The sequence below is a fragment of the Oryzias latipes genome, chromosome 15 (genome assembly GCF_053564925.1).
Source record: "Oryzias latipes strain Hd-rR chromosome 15, Olatipes_Hd-rR_3.1".
Classification (NCBI taxonomy): domain Eukaryota; kingdom Metazoa; phylum Chordata; class Actinopteri; order Beloniformes; family Adrianichthyidae; genus Oryzias; species Oryzias latipes.
In genome coordinates this window covers 22,116,287-22,136,943 of record NC_136251.1, presented here as the reverse complement: position 1 = coordinate 22,136,943, position 20,657 = coordinate 22,116,287, and the positions used below count along the sequence as shown (strand labels likewise).

General features: G+C 39.5%; 3 protein-coding genes across 3 annotated transcripts; 1 reads left to right on the top strand and 2 right to left on the bottom strand.

Moving 5' to 3' along the window:
* The first annotated feature begins 1,310 nt into the window (after positions 1–1,310).
* On the top strand, positions 1,311–5,832 carry itprip (inositol 1,4,5-trisphosphate receptor interacting protein). The gene is made up of 2 exons (XM_004077348.5): positions 1,311–1,492; positions 3,552–5,832. The coding sequence occupies exon 2, from the start codon at positions 3,613–3,615 to the stop codon at positions 5,218–5,220; it is 1,608 nt and encodes a 535-aa protein (XP_004077396.1). The 5' UTR covers positions 1,311–1,492; positions 3,552–3,612; the 3' UTR covers positions 5,221–5,832.
* A 1-nt stretch (position 5,833) lies between these two features.
* LOC101171354 (glutathione S-transferase omega-1) lies at positions 5,834–8,665 on the bottom strand. Its single transcript, XM_004077091.5, has 6 exons — positions 8,213–8,665; positions 7,483–7,591; positions 7,178–7,400; positions 6,987–7,088; positions 6,754–6,860; positions 5,834–6,163 (listed from the first exon to the last, which is right to left on the bottom strand). The coding sequence occupies exons 1-6, from the start codon at positions 8,238–8,240 to the stop codon at positions 6,013–6,015; spliced, it is 720 nt and encodes a 239-aa protein (XP_004077139.1). The 5' UTR covers positions 8,241–8,665; the 3' UTR covers positions 5,834–6,012.
* Positions 8,666–18,404: 9,739 nt separating this feature from the next.
* Positions 18,405–20,622, bottom strand: LOC101171103 (glutathione S-transferase omega-1). Its single transcript, XM_004077090.5, has 6 exons — positions 20,483–20,622; positions 19,681–19,789; positions 19,376–19,598; positions 19,191–19,292; positions 18,950–19,056; positions 18,405–18,753 (listed from the first exon to the last, which is right to left on the bottom strand). The coding sequence occupies exons 1-6, from the start codon at positions 20,508–20,510 to the stop codon at positions 18,603–18,605; spliced, it is 720 nt and encodes a 239-aa protein (XP_004077138.1). The 5' UTR covers positions 20,511–20,622; the 3' UTR covers positions 18,405–18,602.
* Positions 20,623–20,657: the final 35 nt, after the last annotated feature.

Below are 20,657 nucleotides of genomic sequence, written 5' to 3'. Positions count from 1 at the left end.
CACGTGAGATTGCGGGGGCGGGGGGGGGGGGGGGGCTGTCGAACAATACAGAACATGAATTTCTGCTTTTTTTTTTTCTGATGCTGGTGTGCCGCGGGATTTTTGTCGAGGTTAAAGTGTGCCGTGGCTCAAAAAAGGTTGAAAAACACTGGTCTAATGAATACCTTTGTATGACGGTTTTTAATAATTACCTGTGGCAAACAAATAAATCAGGACAAACTCTTTGTTGCTCGGTGGCTGTCTGTCTGTGAATACATTACTGAGGGAAGAAAGATCTGCTACTTTGTCTGAATAGATTTGAAGTAAATAAAAAATCACAAAAACAAATAGACGGACCTTAAGTGCTTAGTTGTGTTTCCTAATTGAGATGTTTTAGCACCAGTACAGGTCTGATTCTACAAAACCAATGGCACAGCTGTCTGTATAGAAACCTGAGGAAAGAATAGCTTGTCTAAGCTTTTGCAGAATACAGTTCTTTGCTCTGGTGTCTTTCAGATGGAGTTTACCTGTGCATTAGGATTGATCACCAGAAAAAAAAAGGATTTGAAATGAACATTTAAAGGGATCTGGTGGATCTTTGTGGCACAGCTGAAAGTGGGAAGAGTTTTTTGGCGGTATAGCAGCATTTTTGTTGTAACGGAAGGTTGACTCATTTGACAGGAAACCATTGATACTGGCTGGAAGTAAAGGTTGTTTGTCGGGGTGTGACAATGAATCGATAAAATCCAAGTCTATCTGAACCATCCAACCAGATTGATGTCTGTGGCAAGTTGTTGATCCAGCGATCTATGCCATGTAATCGTTTCAAAATGAAATGAATTGATTTAATTTTACTATAGTGTAAAAACGATCAAGTGCATCATAGTGAACAGACGTGATGGCAACAGAAACTGATCATTCCATCATTCTAGTAGTCCAATGTGAGGAAACACTTTGAATTTAGCAAAGACGTGTGTCCATACAGTGTGGTAGATGTTCTAATAGGGTCCAGTTTTTATTTATTTTTTTGATGTTGGAAAAACAACAGTGGAGTGAACTTTATAAAACTAAAATAGGAATGGATTTTCCATTAATTCCTGTTTACTTGTTTGTTTGTACACACTTTTAATTTACACTTCATTTTGTTGCAAGAAATACAAGAAATCCGGAAAACTTCCGTACTTTATGAAAATGACTTTATAAATAAAGTTAGAATTTGTTATCTGATGTCAGAAGTGGCCCCCAGCTCATTTGAGGCCCCCTTTAAATGGGACCCCTTCAGTTTGAGGCCTAAAGCGGGGATAAAGCAGAACCAGAGCCAATGGAAAAATGGCCTCAGCCCCCACCCAAAAAAAGCCTCATTTCAGTAAGCGGGGCAGGCTGGGCGGTGTTTCTCTGCATGGGTGGAGCGCTCAGTCCGGAAATGTTCAGAACACTCCGTGTTTGTTGCTCGGATGTGGCCCGTTCCTCCAACTGTGCTGCTGCCATGGATTCTCACGCCATCACCACTCAGGTGAGTTTATAAAACACAAAAATAAAACCCTGCCTTAGCTCGTTTACGAAAAGTTTTAGCTCGACTTACTCGCTACAGCTGCCAAAGCAAGCGTTTGAATTCATTCTAGCATTACTTTGAAGTGATGTGGAGTCGCGCGCGCCGTACGCCAACTCAGAGTGGCGCGTGAGGCTCCAGGTGACTCATGTTTGTGGAAGAAACCGCCATATTTCTGTATTTTGTTGCCAAGACAACAACAGAGACAAGTGGGAGGGGGGATAGCGGGGTTAGCTCGCTAAGTTCGATGACGTAAAAGATACATAAAAACACCAAGTATGATACTAAAAATGTGAACAAATAAAGCTGAAAGAAAGAAAAGATACTAGAAATATGTGCTGTGTACTTTTGTATATTGTTCACTGAGTAAAAAAAAAAGAAAAGAAGACAAGATACTAACGTGTTGGAAATGAACCTTTTACTTAAATTTCTGCTGAAGTTTGTTGCTAAATTCCCAGTGATTTATTTATTTATAAATTAGTTCTAATAAATTATATAGATCTGCACTAAACAGGGATGTTATAAATGATTCCTAAATTATTTTTGTTATACAAGCGAACAAAAATAAACAGACTATGGATAGAAATGGCATAAAAAAAAATCTCAAATTCATGTTAAATGTTAAAAAGATTCGATCCGTTTTTACCCACAAGGCTTCAAAGTAAATTTTGGTTGTAGAAAGAGTTCCTCGTGGTATCAGCAGGTCATTTATACCTTTTTAAAATAACAATAAAGCACATTATTTAGGGAAAAAATTGTTTTTTAAGGGTTTTATTGTATAATGTTGATATTTTAATTCACAGAAATTAATTAATTATTTCTTAAAAAGCGACCAGTTGTAGTTACCTCAAAAGTTTTGTGTCATTGACAGATGTCATTTGGTTGAAATGATGCTACATCTGGAGCCTCCTCCCTGACTCCATGTTTGTTTGGATGGAGCTCCTTGTAGATGTTGGATGGAATCCCAGTGGCCAACGCTTGGGAAGTTTCCCCGGCTCTGCCTGCTCACATTTTCTATTACTAGAGTCACTATAAAAGGAAATTTCAGTGTTTTAGAGTTGTTTTTTTTCATAAAGTTCTTATGAAGAGTTTATGAAGTTTTTAGGGGTTCAAATGAATACCTTTTTTCTTTTTAAAACAACAAAAACAGCTAGTTAAGTTAGTGTAATATCAAGCCTTTTAAATAATAATCCAAAACAACACAAACACTAAATTTTTTTAAGTAAGTAAATTTTAATGTTTTCTGTTGAAAAAAAAAAAGGAATACTTTAGTATTTGCACAAATTGTCAAAATGTGTTGAATTTTGATTGACAAATTTACAAATATATTCAATTTCTGGTGCATTACACTTCAGTTAAGTAGTTAAGTATTGTTTTGCCAAATTTCTACTTTGGAAAACACCCTTGTAGATTTTTTTAATGCACCAATATTCCATTTTTTAAGTGAAAATTTAAAAAAAATTATTTTGAAAACCCAGTCTGAGTAAAAAAATGTTTTCATAATCAAATGTTTCCTTTCCCCTGGTTCTCCGAAGTGGGACAACAGCACTACAGCAATGCACATAGAAAACCACCCTGAAGTTTCATGCGTTCATCACACACTTCCCTTTTCCCAGGCTAAGTAAAGCCTGTTCATGATTCTCTGTAATAATTGGACACAGCGAGTACAGCCACCATACAGGGTTCATTTCTGCCTGAAGCTTGAACACAGGGAAGTCACTTATGTGATTTCCTTTGAGGCATGTTGCATTGGTGACATCCAGGAAGGAAGATAGCGAGTATTCTCGACTGTGTGAGGTGAAAGTTTCATTTAAAGTCTTAAAGAGTTTAAATATAGATGAGGTTATTCATGTATTATGGATGGATGGATTGTTAATAAGTAAATAAGGTCTTGAGGGGGAAACTTGAGGACTCAAACTTCCTTCCTCTTATGTTGCAAATTGTGATACTGAACATGCCTCTATATTTAGAGCTACCGTTTGTGTTTTGGAGGCTAAAAAGACTGTTCTTGTTTTGCTTTCAGGGTCTAGGGCGCCTGAGCATCTGGAAGACTTTTGGTTCTTGGTGTTGAAGGCCGAGTGAAGATGCAGGGGGCCGTGGCACGAGTGTTCGTGGTGGTGGCCGCCGCCATTCTAAACCACCCCTTGCTCTTCCCTCAAGAAAACACCACCTTGCCCGAGCAGGACGAGGAGCTGATGGCCCGCATGCGAGAGCATGAGGAGAAGCTGGAGATGGAGCTGGCCAAGCTGGAAAGTGAGATCTTGGAGCTGGAGTCCAAGCAGGAGGAAGGCACCTCACGGGATGCGTATATGTGGTACTTTTGGAGCTCCGTGTCTTTTGTCATTTTTTTCGTCATTGAGATGTGCAGAGTAGAGCTCGCAGAGACAGAAATCCGAAATCTGGAGGATGAGGAGGATGGTGGCTCCATCACACCCAGAATGATGGTCCTCGACAAGGACATCCTGAGGAACTTCTGTGACAAATGCTCTTATTCTTCTGCCCACGAGAACTGGAAAGTGAGGGAATTTGTTGAGGGTTTGGCCGATGACCTGCTGGAGTCGCTCCGAAGCGTGTGTGACAGGGACACGGACATGGAAGTGGGGGATTTTGTAGGGATCGGAAGCATGTTTGAATCTTGGAAGGTGTGCGGGCCCCTCGTTTGTGACCTTATGGTGCCTTTTTCACCTCCACATCCACATTTCTTTCAGTCCCAAATGTGGTGCTCCTCGGATCAAATCCCCCTGGACATGCAGGGCAGCGGCAGGATTAGGGCGACCCGGTTTGGGGAAAACGACGAGGGCTGCCTCTGCAGCGCTGCTAACATGGGAGACGACATGCTGTGTCTGCTGCACAGCACAGCCGACAGACAAAACGCCGGTCCAAACCCCGATGAGCTTCTGTGCCTCAAGAACACTGACATTTTGTCCAAAGATCAAGTCATGAAGTGGTTTCAGATTTCTGTGACCAAAGCGTGGGGACGGATCTCCCACAAATACGACTTCCAGGTACTGTTCCGCAATCTGGACGCCGCCGGTGCGCTTAAGGTCCGATTTCGTTCAGGAAAAGTCATTCTCCTGAACCTGATCCCGGTGGTCCAGCTGGAGGACACAGATGCTTATTTTGTCTCTCATTTTCCATCCGGGTGGGACAGCCCCCCTGACCCCTTCTGGCCCCTTTCGTTGGCCGTCTACGAGAGAAACTTACTGAAGTATTTTGCCAAGCGGCTACCACAGGATTCCTGTCATTCACACTGCCTCCAGATTGCTGCATTCCTAAACCGAAAACAGACCGAGTTGACGGGAAAGAGTTTCCTCTCCAGCTACCATCTAAAGACCGTCCTGCTGCATGTGTTGCTGAGCACAAAAACAACTGCATGGAGGGCAGGGAACATGGAGCACAGGCTTCGGGATGTGCTCGGCCTTCTGCACCAGAGTCTCCTGGAGAAGAGGCTCCACCATGCATTGGTTGGGAACAGAAAAGTTCCCGAGGTTCTTCAGGTTCCTGGAGTCATTCGTAAAGCAGAACCCATTAATCTGTTCCGATCTCTGGTGCTGCAGAGGCAGCTCTACGCAGCAACTGTAAGACACCTGCAGGAGATTTTAAAGAATGCATCCATAGTTATTCAGGAATATGTACCTCGCCCATCAAACAATGGTTTTAACCTCAGCCTGGATGAAGGCTTTAACTGTTAGTGTGACAAGCTTTAAGCCTGATTTACATAAAGTGGGTTGCTTTTACACAAATATTCTCCCATAGTTCTTCAAGAACTGTAGTGTGGGGCCACAAAAAGTACGCCAATTTTGGAATGCAGTACTGGTGTTATGATGCTAAATTTGGACCAACTCAGGCAGACCCAGATCATTATACTACCTCCACAGCTTCCACCATATGACTTCATGTCACCTGTATGCGTTCATCTTTGAAGAAGGGAGTACATCTGGACTCCAATAGGCTTCTCCTTAACCTGCACAGTCCAGTTTTTGGCATTCCTTTAAGATTCTAGAGACTAATAACAGTTTTACTAATACAAATAAACTGTATTCATATTCTCTTCCACTCTGAAACTATACTGCGATTGTTTTCCAATGGGAGACTTATTACCATTTAACCGTATTTTTTGCATCGTTGTTGCAATTCTAATGGCAGCTATTCTGTTTTGCAATATTTGACAAACTCATTTTTGTTGATCACAAGCTTGTGTTCTGAGTGCTCTGCAGTTCTTTGAATGGGACCACTCTGTTTAAACAGGGAGTTAAATGACACCTTTGTGCACTTTTTAACGAAATAAAAACATGAGACCAAAACTATTGAGACTTTATTTTATTTTAAACCAGTAACCTTAAGAAAATTTTATTTTTGGGGGAGGGCTATTCTGCACCACCAAATATTTGAGGATGGATGACAAATAAAAAAAAAACAAAAAAATCTGAGGACAGACTTTGGACATGAAAAAAAGGACGGATGACCGTTTTGGACGGAGTGCTTTAAAGGCCGTAGTCATAATCTGGTTTCCCGTCTATGAAGCTCTTGTAGAAGGCCTCGTGTGCTTCTTTGCTGAACATTGTTGCCTTCACAGCTGGATCCTCCAACATTCGCCCCATCCACTTCTTCAGCTCAGGTGTGTGCTCCAGGCAGCTGCAAAAACAGTCACATTTGTGAATTAAAGGTTTTAAACATTAAATTACATTGTCTAGATGTCAGGTTCTAAGCAGTTTTGGTTGTTATGATGTTTGGCTTTGATGGCTTTCGGAAAACTACCTGGAATCATGAAGTACTTCCTGGTACTTCATTTAACAAAATAAAAGTGCAACTCAAGTTCCCTTTTGGAGCATATTATCTCTTGCATCTTTATTTTTTTCCCTTTATTTTTTCTTATTCGTTCAAGCCAAAAACGTGAAGGAATTTGTTATCAAAATAAATGGATGAAGAATGTAGGAAAGTTTTTAGATCATGGCCAAAAAGGCTTTGAAACTAACTTTTAAACAATGACGCATCTGAAGCAGTAGATGGCGCTGTTAGTTTGTACTTGAAGGTAATTGTAAAACTGCACATTCACAGTAAATGTGTTCTCTTTGTTCAGTTTAAAATGTTGCAAATGAGCAGTAAGAGCATGTCAGAAAAAGCAGAAACATTATTAGTGCACATTACACCTATGAAATAACAAAAGTACTCAATTATTTCATCTGCTTAAATTAAATAAAAAAACAAACAACAGAAATACTCACTTCTGCACCCCGTAGACCTCAGTTCTCTCAAAATGTGGCCACATCATATAATCAATCATTGTGATGGAATCGCCTCCAAAGAACTTTGTTTTCTTTTGCACCAACTCCTAAAAATAAAAAGAATATGCAGCAAAGTTGATGAGAATACTTGTATGAACCAGGTGCATCAATATTTAAGAAAAATGCATCATATATGTAAATATATCAGAAAGTTTTGCCTTTCAGCAGCCTACTTCATTAAGTTTCCCCAATTTTTCTTTCAGTTCAGCCTCCATTCCTGACACATCTTCGCCATTCCTCTTTGCGGATGGAATCCTGTAGAAGAATGGTATGATCTGAAGAAAATAAGGCAGAATTTAGAATAGAAAAGAAAACAATTGACTTTTTTTTCTCTAATTTGAGAGCAAATTTGAACTCAGTAAACCTTTGAAAAATGCTCCAACATCATTCTTTGCTGAGCTTTGGCATAAGCAGAGGATGGAAGCAGCTTCTTCTCTGGATAGGCTTCATCCAGGTACTCAGAGGTGATGGACGACTCACAGATAATTTCCCCTGCAGGGGTCTCCAGCACCGGGACAAGACCTAAGGGGTTCTTCTGGAAGAACCATTCAGGTTTTTCCTTCAGGTGGATGTTGATGGTTTCAAACCTAAAACATAAAAATGGAAATGACATGCTTGACTTACATTGATATGACTTTGACAGATTCAGATTAATGTAATTTCTATTACTTTATCCCTTTGGTGTGCAGCACTAATCTGGTCCTCTGAGCAAAAGGGCAAAACCTCATGCTGTAAAGTCTGATGTGGTCTTTAGGGACCGGGCCAGGAGCAGCACTTCCTGAGATGGATAAAAGAATAGTTCAAATGTATTGAAAAACATCTAAAGCACTGGTATGATACATATTTGCATTGAATGAGACAACTCAGGTATTGATAAATGTGCAAACTCTTAATTATACAGTGAACAAATATTTTTCAATTGTTAGTTGGATTTGTCAAAATATAAACAGCAGTTTTACTGCCATCTATAACCTGTAATGTTTTAATATGGAGTAAAAATTGCATTTTTTTTATCTTTTCCCACAAACCTAAAGGTAAAAATTCAATGTTTTTGCTTCAGTACCTCATATAAAAATGGAAGTGCGCCCTCCAAAGACCACAACAGTAAGGGTTTACAGACTGTTAGATAATGGTGACTTTTCACATCTTCAAGAATTTTTAGATCTCTTTAGGGAGAATTACATTTTAAATATCGAATACATATTTCAATAACCTCTATTGCTTTGTCTTATTTAAATGTACTTCATATTCACGTTATAAATAAACTTAATACAATTCAATGATGTTAACCTAAAAAGAGTCATTCTTGCTAACTGCTGGTTTAGCCAATGAGTTATAACTCATTGGGTTTAGCTAGCTATCGGAATATCGCGATAGTTGCATTTTTCTTCAGTCTTACCTTTTGCGAAAGACTTTTCAGTCGACATGATGGCGCACTTTCTATTAAACTTTCCAAAGGACGGAGAACAAAATGTAGGAGAGAAGTAGATAAAAGCAGATAGATACAACAGGGAAAAACCGATGGATAAATATGTTCGCTACTTCCAGAGTAGGCGTGTCAAAAATAGCAGCCAATCACGTTAAAGGGTTGTTCTTCGAAAGTAAAGACGACGCCTTTCTTGAAAAAACGAAAAGGGCTATTATCATATATTACATGAAACTATAGCTACTGAAGGAACCCTTATTCCGGTTTGGCAGGTTTCCTAGTGCGTGTTCAACATCGAGGAGAAGAATGACCCAGGATTCGGGCGGTTAAAGATGAACAAAGTTTATTCCCTGATACAATATTTTTAAGACAGAGAGCGAAAACACAGAACGACAGCGAAGACGGGAGCCCCAGAAGAGAGAATAGAAGGAACTTCCTGGAAAGAGTAGTCTTATAGTGGCTATAGCTGCTGAGTTTTCTTCCTGTGTGCAGCAGCCAATGATCTTCTGCCAGCAATTTGAACAATGTCCTTTTTAGATACACTTCTGCCTGCAACGTCGGTTTCATGTTTCCATAGAAGGGGCCTGGTGACTCTTTAGCTGGCTTCCTTTTTTTAGCGTGACAAACTTGTGCTTTTCTCGTCTTTTTTTATTTTTATTCTTAGCTTTTCCCGTCTGCAGCACGAGTATGAGTCAGTCTCCCCCCTCCCCCTGGCAGGCCAAGAATACACACCAAATGCATGTATAACACCCAAATTTAATAAAACAGTAAGCATACATTTCTTCACTACTTATCAAAAATAAAATGCAGCTATTGTTTGGCGCTTTTGTTATATATCCTGCTGCATTTGTGTAACACGTGTTTGATTTGCAGAGCAGCCAAGTCAAATCAGTGAGTGTGCACTCTTCAACCTTTTTACACTGTTATGGCCTTTCACTAACCTTTATTTTATTGTTTTAATGTCTTACCAAATTTAACATTTCTTTTATCAAACATGTGTGGCCCATCATATTTTTATTACTTTTTATGATGACCTTTATATCAAGAAAACATTTCCCCCCTAGTCATTTTAACCAAAATGTACCAAATAGTTTCCCCTTAAAGATCACATCAAGAACAACCTTTATTCTTACTGGATTTGTTAGACTATGCCTGCACAGGAAGTGAAGACATCATTCCACTGAACGTTCCTTTACTTCTAAGTAGCTTGCAAAAACTGCTGAGTCATTGAGTCAGAAAATGTCAAGTCATTGTGATAATTCAGCATGCTTAGAAAAAGTCCAGACTGCTTTCCATATATGAAAAAGTAATGCAATGATTTTATTGAGACAAGAACATCACATTTGATTAAATGATATTTTGGTTTACAGCTTTAAACTCTCACTCCAATCAGCTTTTGATCTATTAAAAAAGTGTTCCTCTTTTAATTGTCTTTCATTTTCTAATCCTGTCGTTTTTGGCTAAAACTAAAAAAACGGCATAGTTTTCTATGACATAGAGTAGAGGAGATCTTCAGAAACTCGGCAATGAGTTGTAGGTGGGATGTTAAGTCAGCAGAAGTAAGCCTCCGTTTATATCCCACCCTCCCCTTCACAACCGCAACCTAACAATAGCAGTGCAGCATGAAAGTTGAGCAATATGGGAACTGTCCACCTGTACAATTTTAGCCACTTTGACCCGCCCAATTAAGTTTCTATGTCACAACTTAGAGCTTTCACAAAAGGCCGATTTTATCTCCTCCTAATTCGTCACTTTTTGAATAAAAAACACTTAGAAAGGCAGTTTTAATCCTAAATTATTTTATTGACATTGCATATGTCCTCCATCATGAGAAAATGCTACAAAATCATGTTAAACAACAACAACAATTTTCAATAGATTGGGTCTTTAGTCCGACATTCTGCTTCAAACTGATTGCTACATTGAGACCTAAGTAATGGTCTCCAGAGCTTATCAGAACCTTTTTTTATGTCACTGGCTTCAGATATTTCCAGATAGTCTTTTGAGAAGAGCAACTTGACCGACCAGTTCAGAGAAAACACACCTTTTGTTTGCCCAGCAATAAAAATAAAATAAAAAAATGCTGAACAATCATGACTCAGGCAAATCTTTCTAAAAAAGGAATCACTCAAACTGAAGTTTAAGGTTTGGCTACAGCTGAAAGTTGTATTATGTGAAATCTACAAGGCACCCAACAACACACCATGTTGTAATATTTAATAAATTATCTTGTTTTATTGCTCAGGAGCTTTTACAGCGATGTTGTAAACCAGGGGTGTCAAACTCATTTTCACCGGGGGCCACAGCAGTATAGTGGCTGTCCTCAAAGGGCCAGATATAACTCATGTAACTAAATGTAATGAAAAATTAAATGTAACTACTCCTTAATGTTAAATAACTCATTATTTATTTACTATAACTTTTTAAAGTGACAATTACAGTAGCATAGAAAACATAAGTTTGCTTGTTACTCTAGCATAAATCCTTTTACATTTGATTCTGTCAGGTTAGGTTATATGGACAGTGTTTAAGTCCTAATGTATAGTAGCCCAATCCCACATTTCAAGTCTAATTCCCCCAAGATATGAATAAATACATACTAATTTTTATTTTTCATTCTAAGAAAAAAAAAAAAATTATGCTCTTTTGGGCCACATAAAATGACATGGAGGGCTACATTTGCCCCCCGGGCCTTGAGTTTGACACATGTGTTGTAAAGGACAAGATATCTCCATTTATAAAAGATTAAAAGTTCAACATAATAGCTAATGAATTGATCCAAATTTGTTGTAGTCTTTATCAAGTGGTAGTTTAAAGATTTATAAATTAATAAGTTAAACTGGCTGATTTAAATCAGGGATTTGTTTACAGTGATAAGTGGATCAGAATCAGCATTTTTGTCCAAGTTTTCAAGGACATAAAGAGTTTTAAAAATATTTTTTTTCTGCTTGTACGTGAGAAAATAAACAGAATACAATGAAATATAGTCAAAAAGTAGGAGCAAAAGATGGATGCATGTAATATAATGTGCATTATCTTGTAGCAATAGACTATTTATTAGGTGGTTCCTGGCAATTCAGTTGTTTATCAGAGTGAAAGAAACTGTATGACAATGTTTTTGTTATATCTTGCTGCTGCTGCTTTGCTGCATCCCCTGTCATTCTGCTATTCACCTGTTTTAGTCCCAGTGAAATTTTGTTGGCCCCATTGGAGGTATTTTGGTTGGCAGGATGAATTTACCGGATGGCAAAACTTCTGCTGGGTCTCTTTATCTGAAGGAGCTTGAGGTTGAACTGCTCTGTTTGAGAATCAAGAAGAAGGAAGTTGGTTATGAATTTGTGCTCAGAAAAATTAAAGAGGAAACCACAGGCAAATCTGCCTAAAGGAGCTCGAACTGCAACAAGCCACCTCAGTTGCACCACTTCCTTCCTTTTTGTGTGACACCATTTGATGTGGACAAATGTGTAAAATTTGTACCTCCAATAGGTGAAAGGGTCATTGATGATTATTTTGCTCTGTTCGAGCATGCTGCTAGGGTGTTGCAGTGCCCTAAAACGGTCTGGCCACTTTTGCTGCGGAGAGTCCTTACTGGGAAGGCACAGGAAGCACTGGTATCCTTTCCAGCCACTGAGTCTGGAGTATGAGAAGGTGAAGGCTGTGGTACTACATACATATGCACTTAAGCCTGAGGTTTGTGGAGGAGATAATGGATTTATCAGGAAAATAAATGATCTAGCTGAGGACAAAACCTTGATAAACCAACAAGTTGTTCCCATCTCTGTTAATCAGGTTTCTGATTTGGTTGGGAAACATCCTGAAGGTTTTTCTGCCCAAGGCAGGAGCAGGACAAATCTACAGAAAAGGATTTTCTAGACCTGAGTGACAGCTTCATTGCTCATCTTGAAGCACCTGGTCTGCAGCCTGTCAAGTTTCATGTTCACATTGGTGGCCATGAGGCCAGAGTCCCTGATCCTCCTCCACTTGGGTGTTTACCCTCTTCTGGAACTGCTTTAAACGGACTAACAGTGTTCCCTCTAAAGCAACTTATCTTAAGGAAAATGTGTGACCTTTCAATAACATCCCAATCTCATTTAGTAATAGATGCTCCAAGGAACCAAGAGACGAAAAGTCTTCAGTGCCTTCAGTTTCTGGTAATGGATGAACAATCTGAGCAGGTCACTGTGTACAAAAACCCATTACCATGCACTGAAGGTATACGTCGGTTTCCTTTAAATGACATGCATCCATCGTCTCTCTTCACAGAAGCCATCCTCACACCCCACAGGGTTTGAGTTATTCCATCGCAAAACTTGTTGGAGTGGACCAGTCCAAAAGAACAGCAAGACCTCAGAGTTGCCTCTAAAAAGAACAAAACTTTGTCCGACTGTATTGCTTGTGAACATGTCTTTTCCTTTTCTATTCATTCATTCATTTTCTATACCTTTTTTCCCTTTCGGGGTCACGGGGCTGCCGTGAAACCAGAAAGCAGGTTATGCTAGCTCCCACGGTAAGTTTGAGGCTAAGGAAGTTGATAACCTCAGCTTTCGGTTCGAGAAATGGAGGTATGTTTCAGGGTTTGTCAGGTTGCTATAGCAACTCATGCTCTGAACATAACCTGGTCTGGAGCAGGTTTAATTGAAGGTTAGTTTGTTTTCAGAGAGATGAAGCAGCATGGCGTGTCCATTTGAAGATGATTTAGTGGATGAAGAAGCTCAGATAATACCTTTTCCACCATGAAAGGGTAATAAGACCACGTATGGATGTTGGAAAGATAAACTTTTTTAACTTTGATCAAACTTAATTATTTTCTTCAGTTAAGATAAATCATTTTTTTTGTTTAGTCAGTTTTAAAATAACACGTAGTTTCAGACAGTTATTTTACTTTCATTCAAATTAATTCAATTAAGTAGGTGTAACTTTGGTGCTGCTGTTAAATCGGCACCGCAAGGGATTGTGGGATACCATTACCTTTGCCTGTCTGGAAGGATTTGGGTTTAAGTGTGGGTTTTTGACCAAATGTGTTTAGTCGTTTAGCTGTTTTACTGTGTTTCACTGTGTTTTGAGTTATTTTGTCCTACTAAGCCAGGGGTCGGCAACCCATGGTTTCAGAGCCACATGTGGCTCTTTCATCCTTCTGTTGTGGCTCCCTGTGACTTTGGAAAATAATGAGTATTTTATAAAAATTCAAATTTATTTTAGTTTGTTCATTTTTCATGGCATTTCAAAGGCGCTGCTGGCTCCGTGGGAGGCACTTGCCACGTAAAAAACAGCTTCCTTGGTGGGCTCGTGTTTGTCGGGCGAGGGCTGAGGAGCTGATAGCAGGAGGAGACACGCGGGACGGCTTCAATAAACACTCCGGGTCTGGAGTGATTTTCTGCCGGGGGCTTGGCGTGGCGCGGAACGGGGAGCGGCTTTCTGGTGATGGAGAGTTTGCGCCGGTGTTTTGGACTCCCGTGTGCGGTGATGTGTGTTTCAGAGCAGGGGAGCTTGTTGCGTCGGTTGCGATCGACGGGTCATCTTCGGGGACGTGGGGGAGATTGAAGGGGAAGAGAGTGCTTCTTGAAAATCCACCAGCCAATCAAAATCCTCACCGAAAAGTACAGGACTTGATTGACATGCAGAAAGGCCAATCGGACATCCTCTGACAAACTCTGCCTTCAGAACGTCTTTTTCTCCCCGCGGCACATCATGTCCCCGGTAGAAGTCCAGCAACCGGAGTTTATTAAAGCCGCCCCGCGTTTCTCCTCCTGCTATAAGCTCTGCAGTTCTCGCCCGATAAATACGAGCTCATCAAGGAAGCTGTGAGGCACGCGCTTAATACTGTTGCCGAGTGTGTGTTTGTGCTGAGCGGCGCGCGTGCCACGAGGGAGGGGCGCGTGCAGGTGGAGATGGGGGTGTGAGCATGGAGCGGAGGTGTGTGCGTGAAATATATTGTGTGTTCGGAGGACGGAGCACTAAATTAGTAGTCGTCGTTCCCCATCAATACTGATCAATACGGAGCCAGCAGCGCCAAATGCCTCACAATATGCCACGCCCCCCGCATTGCACCATTTACAGCAGAGCATGAATACGATGGTCGCTGCTTTCTGTCTTTGTAATAAAACGCCTCATCTGTTAATACAAAAGTATCTTTATGTAAACTCACTGTGTAGTTTTTAATCATCAGTACATAAACAATAATGTTGAAATAAACATGTAACAAATAAACATGAAGATGAAAAGAAGAAGTACTTTTTTTTAATCTTTTCTGGACCGTGATCTACACTTATGTCCTTGAAAATCGATCGCGATCGACGTAATGATCACCCTTGATATAATATATACATGCATAATATATATAATGATGTCAAAACGGGTTGTGGCTCCGGGTGTTTTTTTTTTCATTAGGGGCGGTCCCAAATGGCTCTTTGAGTAAAAAAGGTTGCCGACCCCTGTACTAAGCTTATGTCTCTGCACCATAAATGAGAGGAAGAGAGAGGATGATGAGTTTATATAGCACCCCTCCGATTTTTACTGTGAAGAGGATGATGGAAATTCCTAAAATAACTGTATGCACTTGGCATATGGCTTTTCGGATTTTTATTTTTATGAAAATGAGAATATCTGTCGGCTCAAACCTTAACATATGAGAGTTCAAGAATTATAATTAATTAAGATGGAAAAAAGATTAATTGAATTGGAGTAATATGACATTTAGTTAAATATTTAAATTTGAGTTGTAAAAACAATTATTGAGTTTTAAAGACGTAAGAAAATAGGTTGAATAAATTTAACTCAATTGCTTGTTACCAATAGAAGTAATTCTTTCACTGTAAGTTGGCAAAATTGGATAAGTATATATATATATATATATATATGCGTCACAAGGAAAATGGAAACAAGATCAGAAACTTGTGCGTTTACTTTGTCTGTTCTTCTACTACAAGCAGAAACTCTTTGTTTTGCTGATGATGCAGCCGTGTTACTTTTTTGATGGACGTCTAATCTTCATACACCGTCAAAAGCTAAGACTCCGTCTCACTTCCGTCTCACTGAAGTGTTGCGCTCTCTTTTTTTTTTCTTCTCCCCGCGTTTCCATGGTGACTCCGTAAATCGGCGATCCATTGAGAAAATCTTTATGTACATGCCGTGCACGTGCATTAACCCAGGGTTACCAAGTCGAGCGCAATTACGCTAACTCATATTCGGTCTTTTGGAACCGACATACCCCGAGTAAGCAAGTTCAGGTGGATTTCAGCCAGAGTTCAGGCTTAAAGTCAGGCTAGTTTAAACATGCTTCCTGGAATACCCCCCAGGAGGCTGAGGAGCAGTTGTTTTGAGTTGGAGCTGTGCTGATTGGTTTGTTTCTCTTTTGATTTCTTCTTGGTCTTCTGCAGTCTTATACTGATGGGTTTTATTATTTTAGTTTGGGGTTGGACCTTGGTACTCCTCATTTGCGGGCTTTGTTTATTTCTTTTCAATAGTTAGATTTGAATAGGCAACCTTAGCAGGGAGCTGCAGACTCCAACACTAAACTTGGCCGGGTCAGTTGTCTCCCTGACTTATTTTATGTTTGGCCAAAGCTCCAATCCCTTTGTTTTGTCTTTTATTGAGACCAGCACAGTAATTTATTTTCTTTTGTTTTACAGGACACAGGTTATTTCTCCCACTCAATAAACTGTGTTCCTAAACTTTGGTGTCCATCGTTCATATGTTTTGGCCCCTTTTTTATTTCCCTTAGACTGGGACAGGTTTGCCTGTCGGGGGGCCGTAACATATTTGGGGGCTCGTCCGGGATTTATCCCGCTTGACCAGTGGCAGTTTTTTTTTGGCAACACTTATTTGTAGGTCTGTCTTTGTACAGCCTGTATTGTCTTTGTCATCTGCCCTGGGTTTTTGGGCACTGGACTGAGCATTTGTGGCTCGTGTTAGCACTTTGTTTTGGGGTGCTTTTCTTTGTGCCTTGTGCTGACACTTTGCTTGAGCCATTTTGCTCATTTTTGTGAATTTATTTGCACATCTTTGGACACCAGTTTTGTGGTTTTGTGTAATCGTCTGCTTCACTTTTTCTTTTTCTTGCTCCTTTGTTAAGCCCGTGCCTGTTGGTTGAGTGAGGATCACCTGTTTTAGTCCCAGTGAAATTTTGTTGGCCCCATTGGGGGTATTTTGGTTGGCAGGATGAGTTTACCGGATGGCAAAACTCTTTATCTGGGTCTCTTTATCTGAAGGAGCTTTAGGTTGAACTGCTCCGTTTGAGAATCAAAAAGGAAGTTGGTTATGAGTTTGAGCTCAGAAAAATTAAAGAGGAAAGCCACAGGCAAATCTGCCTAAAGGAGCTCGAACTGCAACAAGCCACCTCAGTTGCACCACTTCCTTCCTTTTGTGTGACATCATTTAATGTGGACAAATGTGTCGGGGGGGGGGGGGGGGGCGTAACAGTTTTACATTACTAACATGAACTTAATCTTCCTCAAAAAAGGGGGTCTCAAACTCAATTTACCTGGGGGCCACTGAAGGCAGGGTCTAGCTGCAACTTCAGCGCACACACAACTTGTGAGTGTCTGAGAGCCAGTACATTTGTATGGAACACATAATATACTATTGACTAAACTCTATTATTAACTGTTATCTGTACAAAAGTTACTTATAAAACTCTTGTTCAAATAAAATACCCAAATAAAATAAATCAGTAAATACATTTATTTTTATTCAGTCTTCTATATCTGCTGTTTTCTGACTTAAACGTCCTTATTAACACAGTTAAGTTAACACCGTTGAATAATAACTATTAAACACAAAATAAGACTCCAATTTTACCGTTCTGCATCCTCCATCAATAGGTTCTTCTGAACACGGCTTCTCTTGTCTACTTCTCACTGCTGAACACTTGGCAGCACTTCCTCTCATACAGCTGAGACCCTCAGTGTGGCTGAAGATGATTGTCAGTCAATGTGGACTGTACTTAGACTTGTTGAAAATCAAGGATGATAAGAGAGTTTGTGCTCCCAGTTTTGAGTTTGAGTTGAATTTTTATTTTAGTTTTTTGTTTTTAGCTTTTAAAACACAAATCAGTAAAGGAGAAACAAAATTCAGTAACCATTTTTGGATTTTCTTATGACTTTTTGCACATTCAAACCCCAGTCACAAGTTATTTATAGCAGCCAGTCACCCACTCCTATATTTTCATACTAAATTCAAACTGCGGTACATAAAAGAACGGGCGCTGTTCACTGGAGATCAGAACAATCGATTCCTGAGATTCCAGCAATCTGGTTGTTGTTGATGCTTTACAGATCTGATTTAAAAAGGTCAGTGTCTTGAACATCCTTCTAATCTCTTGTTTTCTATTTGGGTGGGACAGCACCACTAACAGCCCCCTCACATTGGGAGTCCACTCAAGACATTAACTGAAATATTTTGCTAATCGTCTACCACAGGATTCTTGTTATTGATGCTGCCTCCACATTGTTACATTCCAAACAATCACAGCTGATAGGGAATAGTAATTTAAAAGCTACCACTTAAATCAGTTTTACTGCAATGTTGCTGAACCCAAAAACAACCAGTTGTGTGTGTGGCAGAGAGACAATTCAAGGCGCAGGCTTCACAAGTTTCCAGACATGGAGGCATCACCTTGTGCAGCAGAATCTGTCCTGTCCAGATGCAGCTTTATGCTTTAAATGTGTTTTGAAGAAATGAGTCCACAGTCAATACGCCTCACCTGTCAAGTTCACATTTCTGAGCTTCAGTAGTTCCAGGTATATCAATTAGAATCAAGAACCATAAAGATGCATGTGTGAAGCAGCCTCGTGTTGACCCCAGTCTTGCACCATGTACAGAGGGTGGGATGCTTGCATAACTCTAATTGTACTTATTTATATGCTTTGAGGTGGAGTAATGTGTTATGCAGATTTTTTTTTTGATAGAGTCATTTGTGGTTTATCTTCTAAACAGACTGACAAGCACTTTTGTAAAAACGTTTTTTTCTTCCAACATGGTGAATGCCTGTTTAAGTGTTTCAGCTGCACTGGAAGACTCAGTATACAGCAGTTTGTTTATTCTACAGTAACCCCTGCAACTTCTGATATTGTGTTTTAAAAACGATCAAACTCATTTTATTGCTTAGGAGCTTCCACTTTGTTCATGTTAGATACTCAAATACTCAAACAATTCATGACTTCAGAAATTATTTAATCCATTTTGCTTCTATTTAAAACATTGCTACAGAGACAGAGATCATTACAAATATGTAAGAACAATGTTGCATGCCCAATAAAAACATTTGGGTTTTGCTGTTTAAAGGAAGCCCTTAAACTCTTTTTGGTTTAGCTGCAATAAACATTGAAAAGCTGTCATTAGAAATGCACCGCTTGGTCAGCATTTCCTAAAGGCCGTAATCAAAGTCCGGTTTCCCTTCAACGAAGCTCTTGTAGAATATCTTGTGTGTTTCCACAGGGTGAATGGTGGCTTTAACAGCTGGGTCCTTCAACATGAGCTCGATCCACTTTTTCAGCTCAGGAGTGTGGTCCAGACAGCTTCAAAGACAGAAATTGCATTAATTTATGGCAGAGGTTTTACTTTTTGACTTATTAGTTTAAATTGCTTTGCTTTAACTTGTTTTGGCAGGTACTCAAGGCAATTTACCAAATAAGCTTTAATGTTTTCCAAGTTTAGTCAACTATAAATGTCATTATCTATTTGAATGAATGAAAAACATTTATTAATACTCACTGCTGCACTTCAAAGACCTCTGTTCTCTCAAAAAATGGCCACATCATGTAATCTATCATTGTGATGGAATCACCTCCAAAGAACTTGGTCTTCTTTTGCACCAACTCCTAAAGGTAAAAAAGGATATGCAGCAGTTTACACAGCAGGTAGAAAGAAGATGTAGGAACATAGGAAAAGAAGGACCTTTCAAAGTCATAATATGTGCTTTAAAGGTCAACAAAGCTCTTTTTCTGTAGCCTACATCATTCAATTTGCCTAATTTCTCTTTCAGTTCAGCCTCCATTCCTGACACATCGTCACCATTCTTCTTTGCGGATGGAATCCTGTAGAATAATGGTACCAACTGTGAAATAAAGGGTTGACATCAATATTGGAACCAAGACACACGATTTCTCAACGTTTGGGGTAAATTTGAAAACATTCTACCTTTGCAAAATGCTCCAGCAACATCTTCTGCTGAGCTTTGGCATAAGCAAAGGCTGGAAGCAGCTTCTTCTCAGGATAGACTTCATCCAGGTACTCAGAGGTGATGGAGGATTCATATATGACTTCACCAGCAGGTGTCTCAAGGACTGGAACGGTACCAAACGGGTTCTTCTCCAGGAACCAATCAGGCTTATTTTTCAGGTCGACGTTAATGGTGTCAAATCTGAAACACAAGAAAAAAGCTCAAACACATTTTCTGAGCAAAGACAGTGTAAATTTATGGACTTTGTTAAAATGTAGCTAACTTTATCCCTTTGGCGTGCAGCACTAATCTGGTCCTCTGAGCAAAAGGGCAAAACCTCATGCTGTAAAGTCTGATGTGGTCTTTGGGGACCGGGCCAGGAGCAGCACTTCCTGAAATGGATAAAAATGTAAGGGTTAAAAAGACATTAAATGACAAGATTTTTCAGAAGAAATTAAAGTTTAGCTGCTTTTAGTGTGAAGTGACAGAACAAAAGGCTTATTACTTTCTGAATAAACGCTCATGTTAAAACGTTTGCAATGACACAAATTCAAAGAAAACTGTTTTTCCAATGGTATTTTCAACTAGTATTTTATTATTTTAACTTATTCATATCTTGATTTTAAAAAACGGTTTTGAAAACCTGTTTGTCAAGCTTTCTTTTTACCAAGTGTGACTTGAGCAATACTTTTGAAAAGAAAAGAAAAAAAAGTGCCATGATTATAATACGTGGTAGGTTAGGGCCACATCAAGTCACATAACCAACAATATATTGAAATATTTCCAATGATGTATATAGTTTTTGTACTTAAGTTCATGAACGTCTCAAAGACAGTAAAACAGGAACAACTTTTATTTTGAAGGGTGAACCATTGACCAATCACAAATAGGGGCTGCTACAAATGGGCCCGCCCATCGAATAAAACAAAAATATAACGACATTAAATTTTCTAATTTTTTTTTCTAAATAAAATAGATTCAAACATTGAATCAGAGCTTGAATTCCAAATACCTTTGGAAAGGTTTTATATTATTCCCTTTTAAAAAGTTACCATAAAGCACCTTTTTCACTGACTGAGTCTTACCTTTTGCTAAGCTCTTTTCCGTCGACATGTTCGCCTTTGTAGTTTGAACTTTCTGCCGTATGAAGAGACTAGAGGAAAATGATCAACCAACACGAAGGCAAACACGGAGTAAAGTGTTTAAGGCGTGCGGTATTTCCGGATCTTATGTGTCTCCAGACTTGTAGCCAATCACGAA

What these genes read in the sequence shown, in the direction of transcription:
- itprip (XM_004077348.5), top strand. Translation starts at nt 3,613, where the DNA reads ATGCAGGGGGCCGTGGCACGAGTGTTCGTGGTGGTGGCCGCCGCCATT.
- LOC101171354 (XM_004077091.5), bottom strand. Translation starts at nt 8,240, where the DNA reads ATGTCGACTGAAAAGTCTTTCGCAAAAG. An exon ending in TGTTGGAGCATTTTTCAAAG is followed by an intron (nt 7,089 to 7,177) that starts GTTTACTGAGTT and finishes TATTTTCTTCAG; the next exon opens with ATCATACCATTCTTCTACAG. An exon ending in GAGGTCTACGGGGTGCAGAA is followed by an intron (nt 6,164 to 6,753) that starts GTGAGTATTTCT and finishes CTGTTTTTGCAG; the next exon opens with CTGCCTGGAGCACACACCTG.
- LOC101171103 (XM_004077090.5), bottom strand. Translation starts at nt 20,510, where the DNA reads ATGTCGACGGAAAAGAGCTTAGCAAAAG. An exon ending in CTGCACGCCAAAGGGATAAA is followed by an intron (nt 19,599 to 19,680) that starts GTTAGCTACATT and finishes CTTGTGTTTCAG; the next exon opens with ATTTGACACCATTAACGTCG. An exon ending in GAGGTCTTTGAAGTGCAGCA is followed by an intron (nt 18,754 to 18,949) that starts GTGAGTATTAAT and finishes CTGTCTTTGAAG; the next exon opens with CTGTCTGGACCACACTCCTG.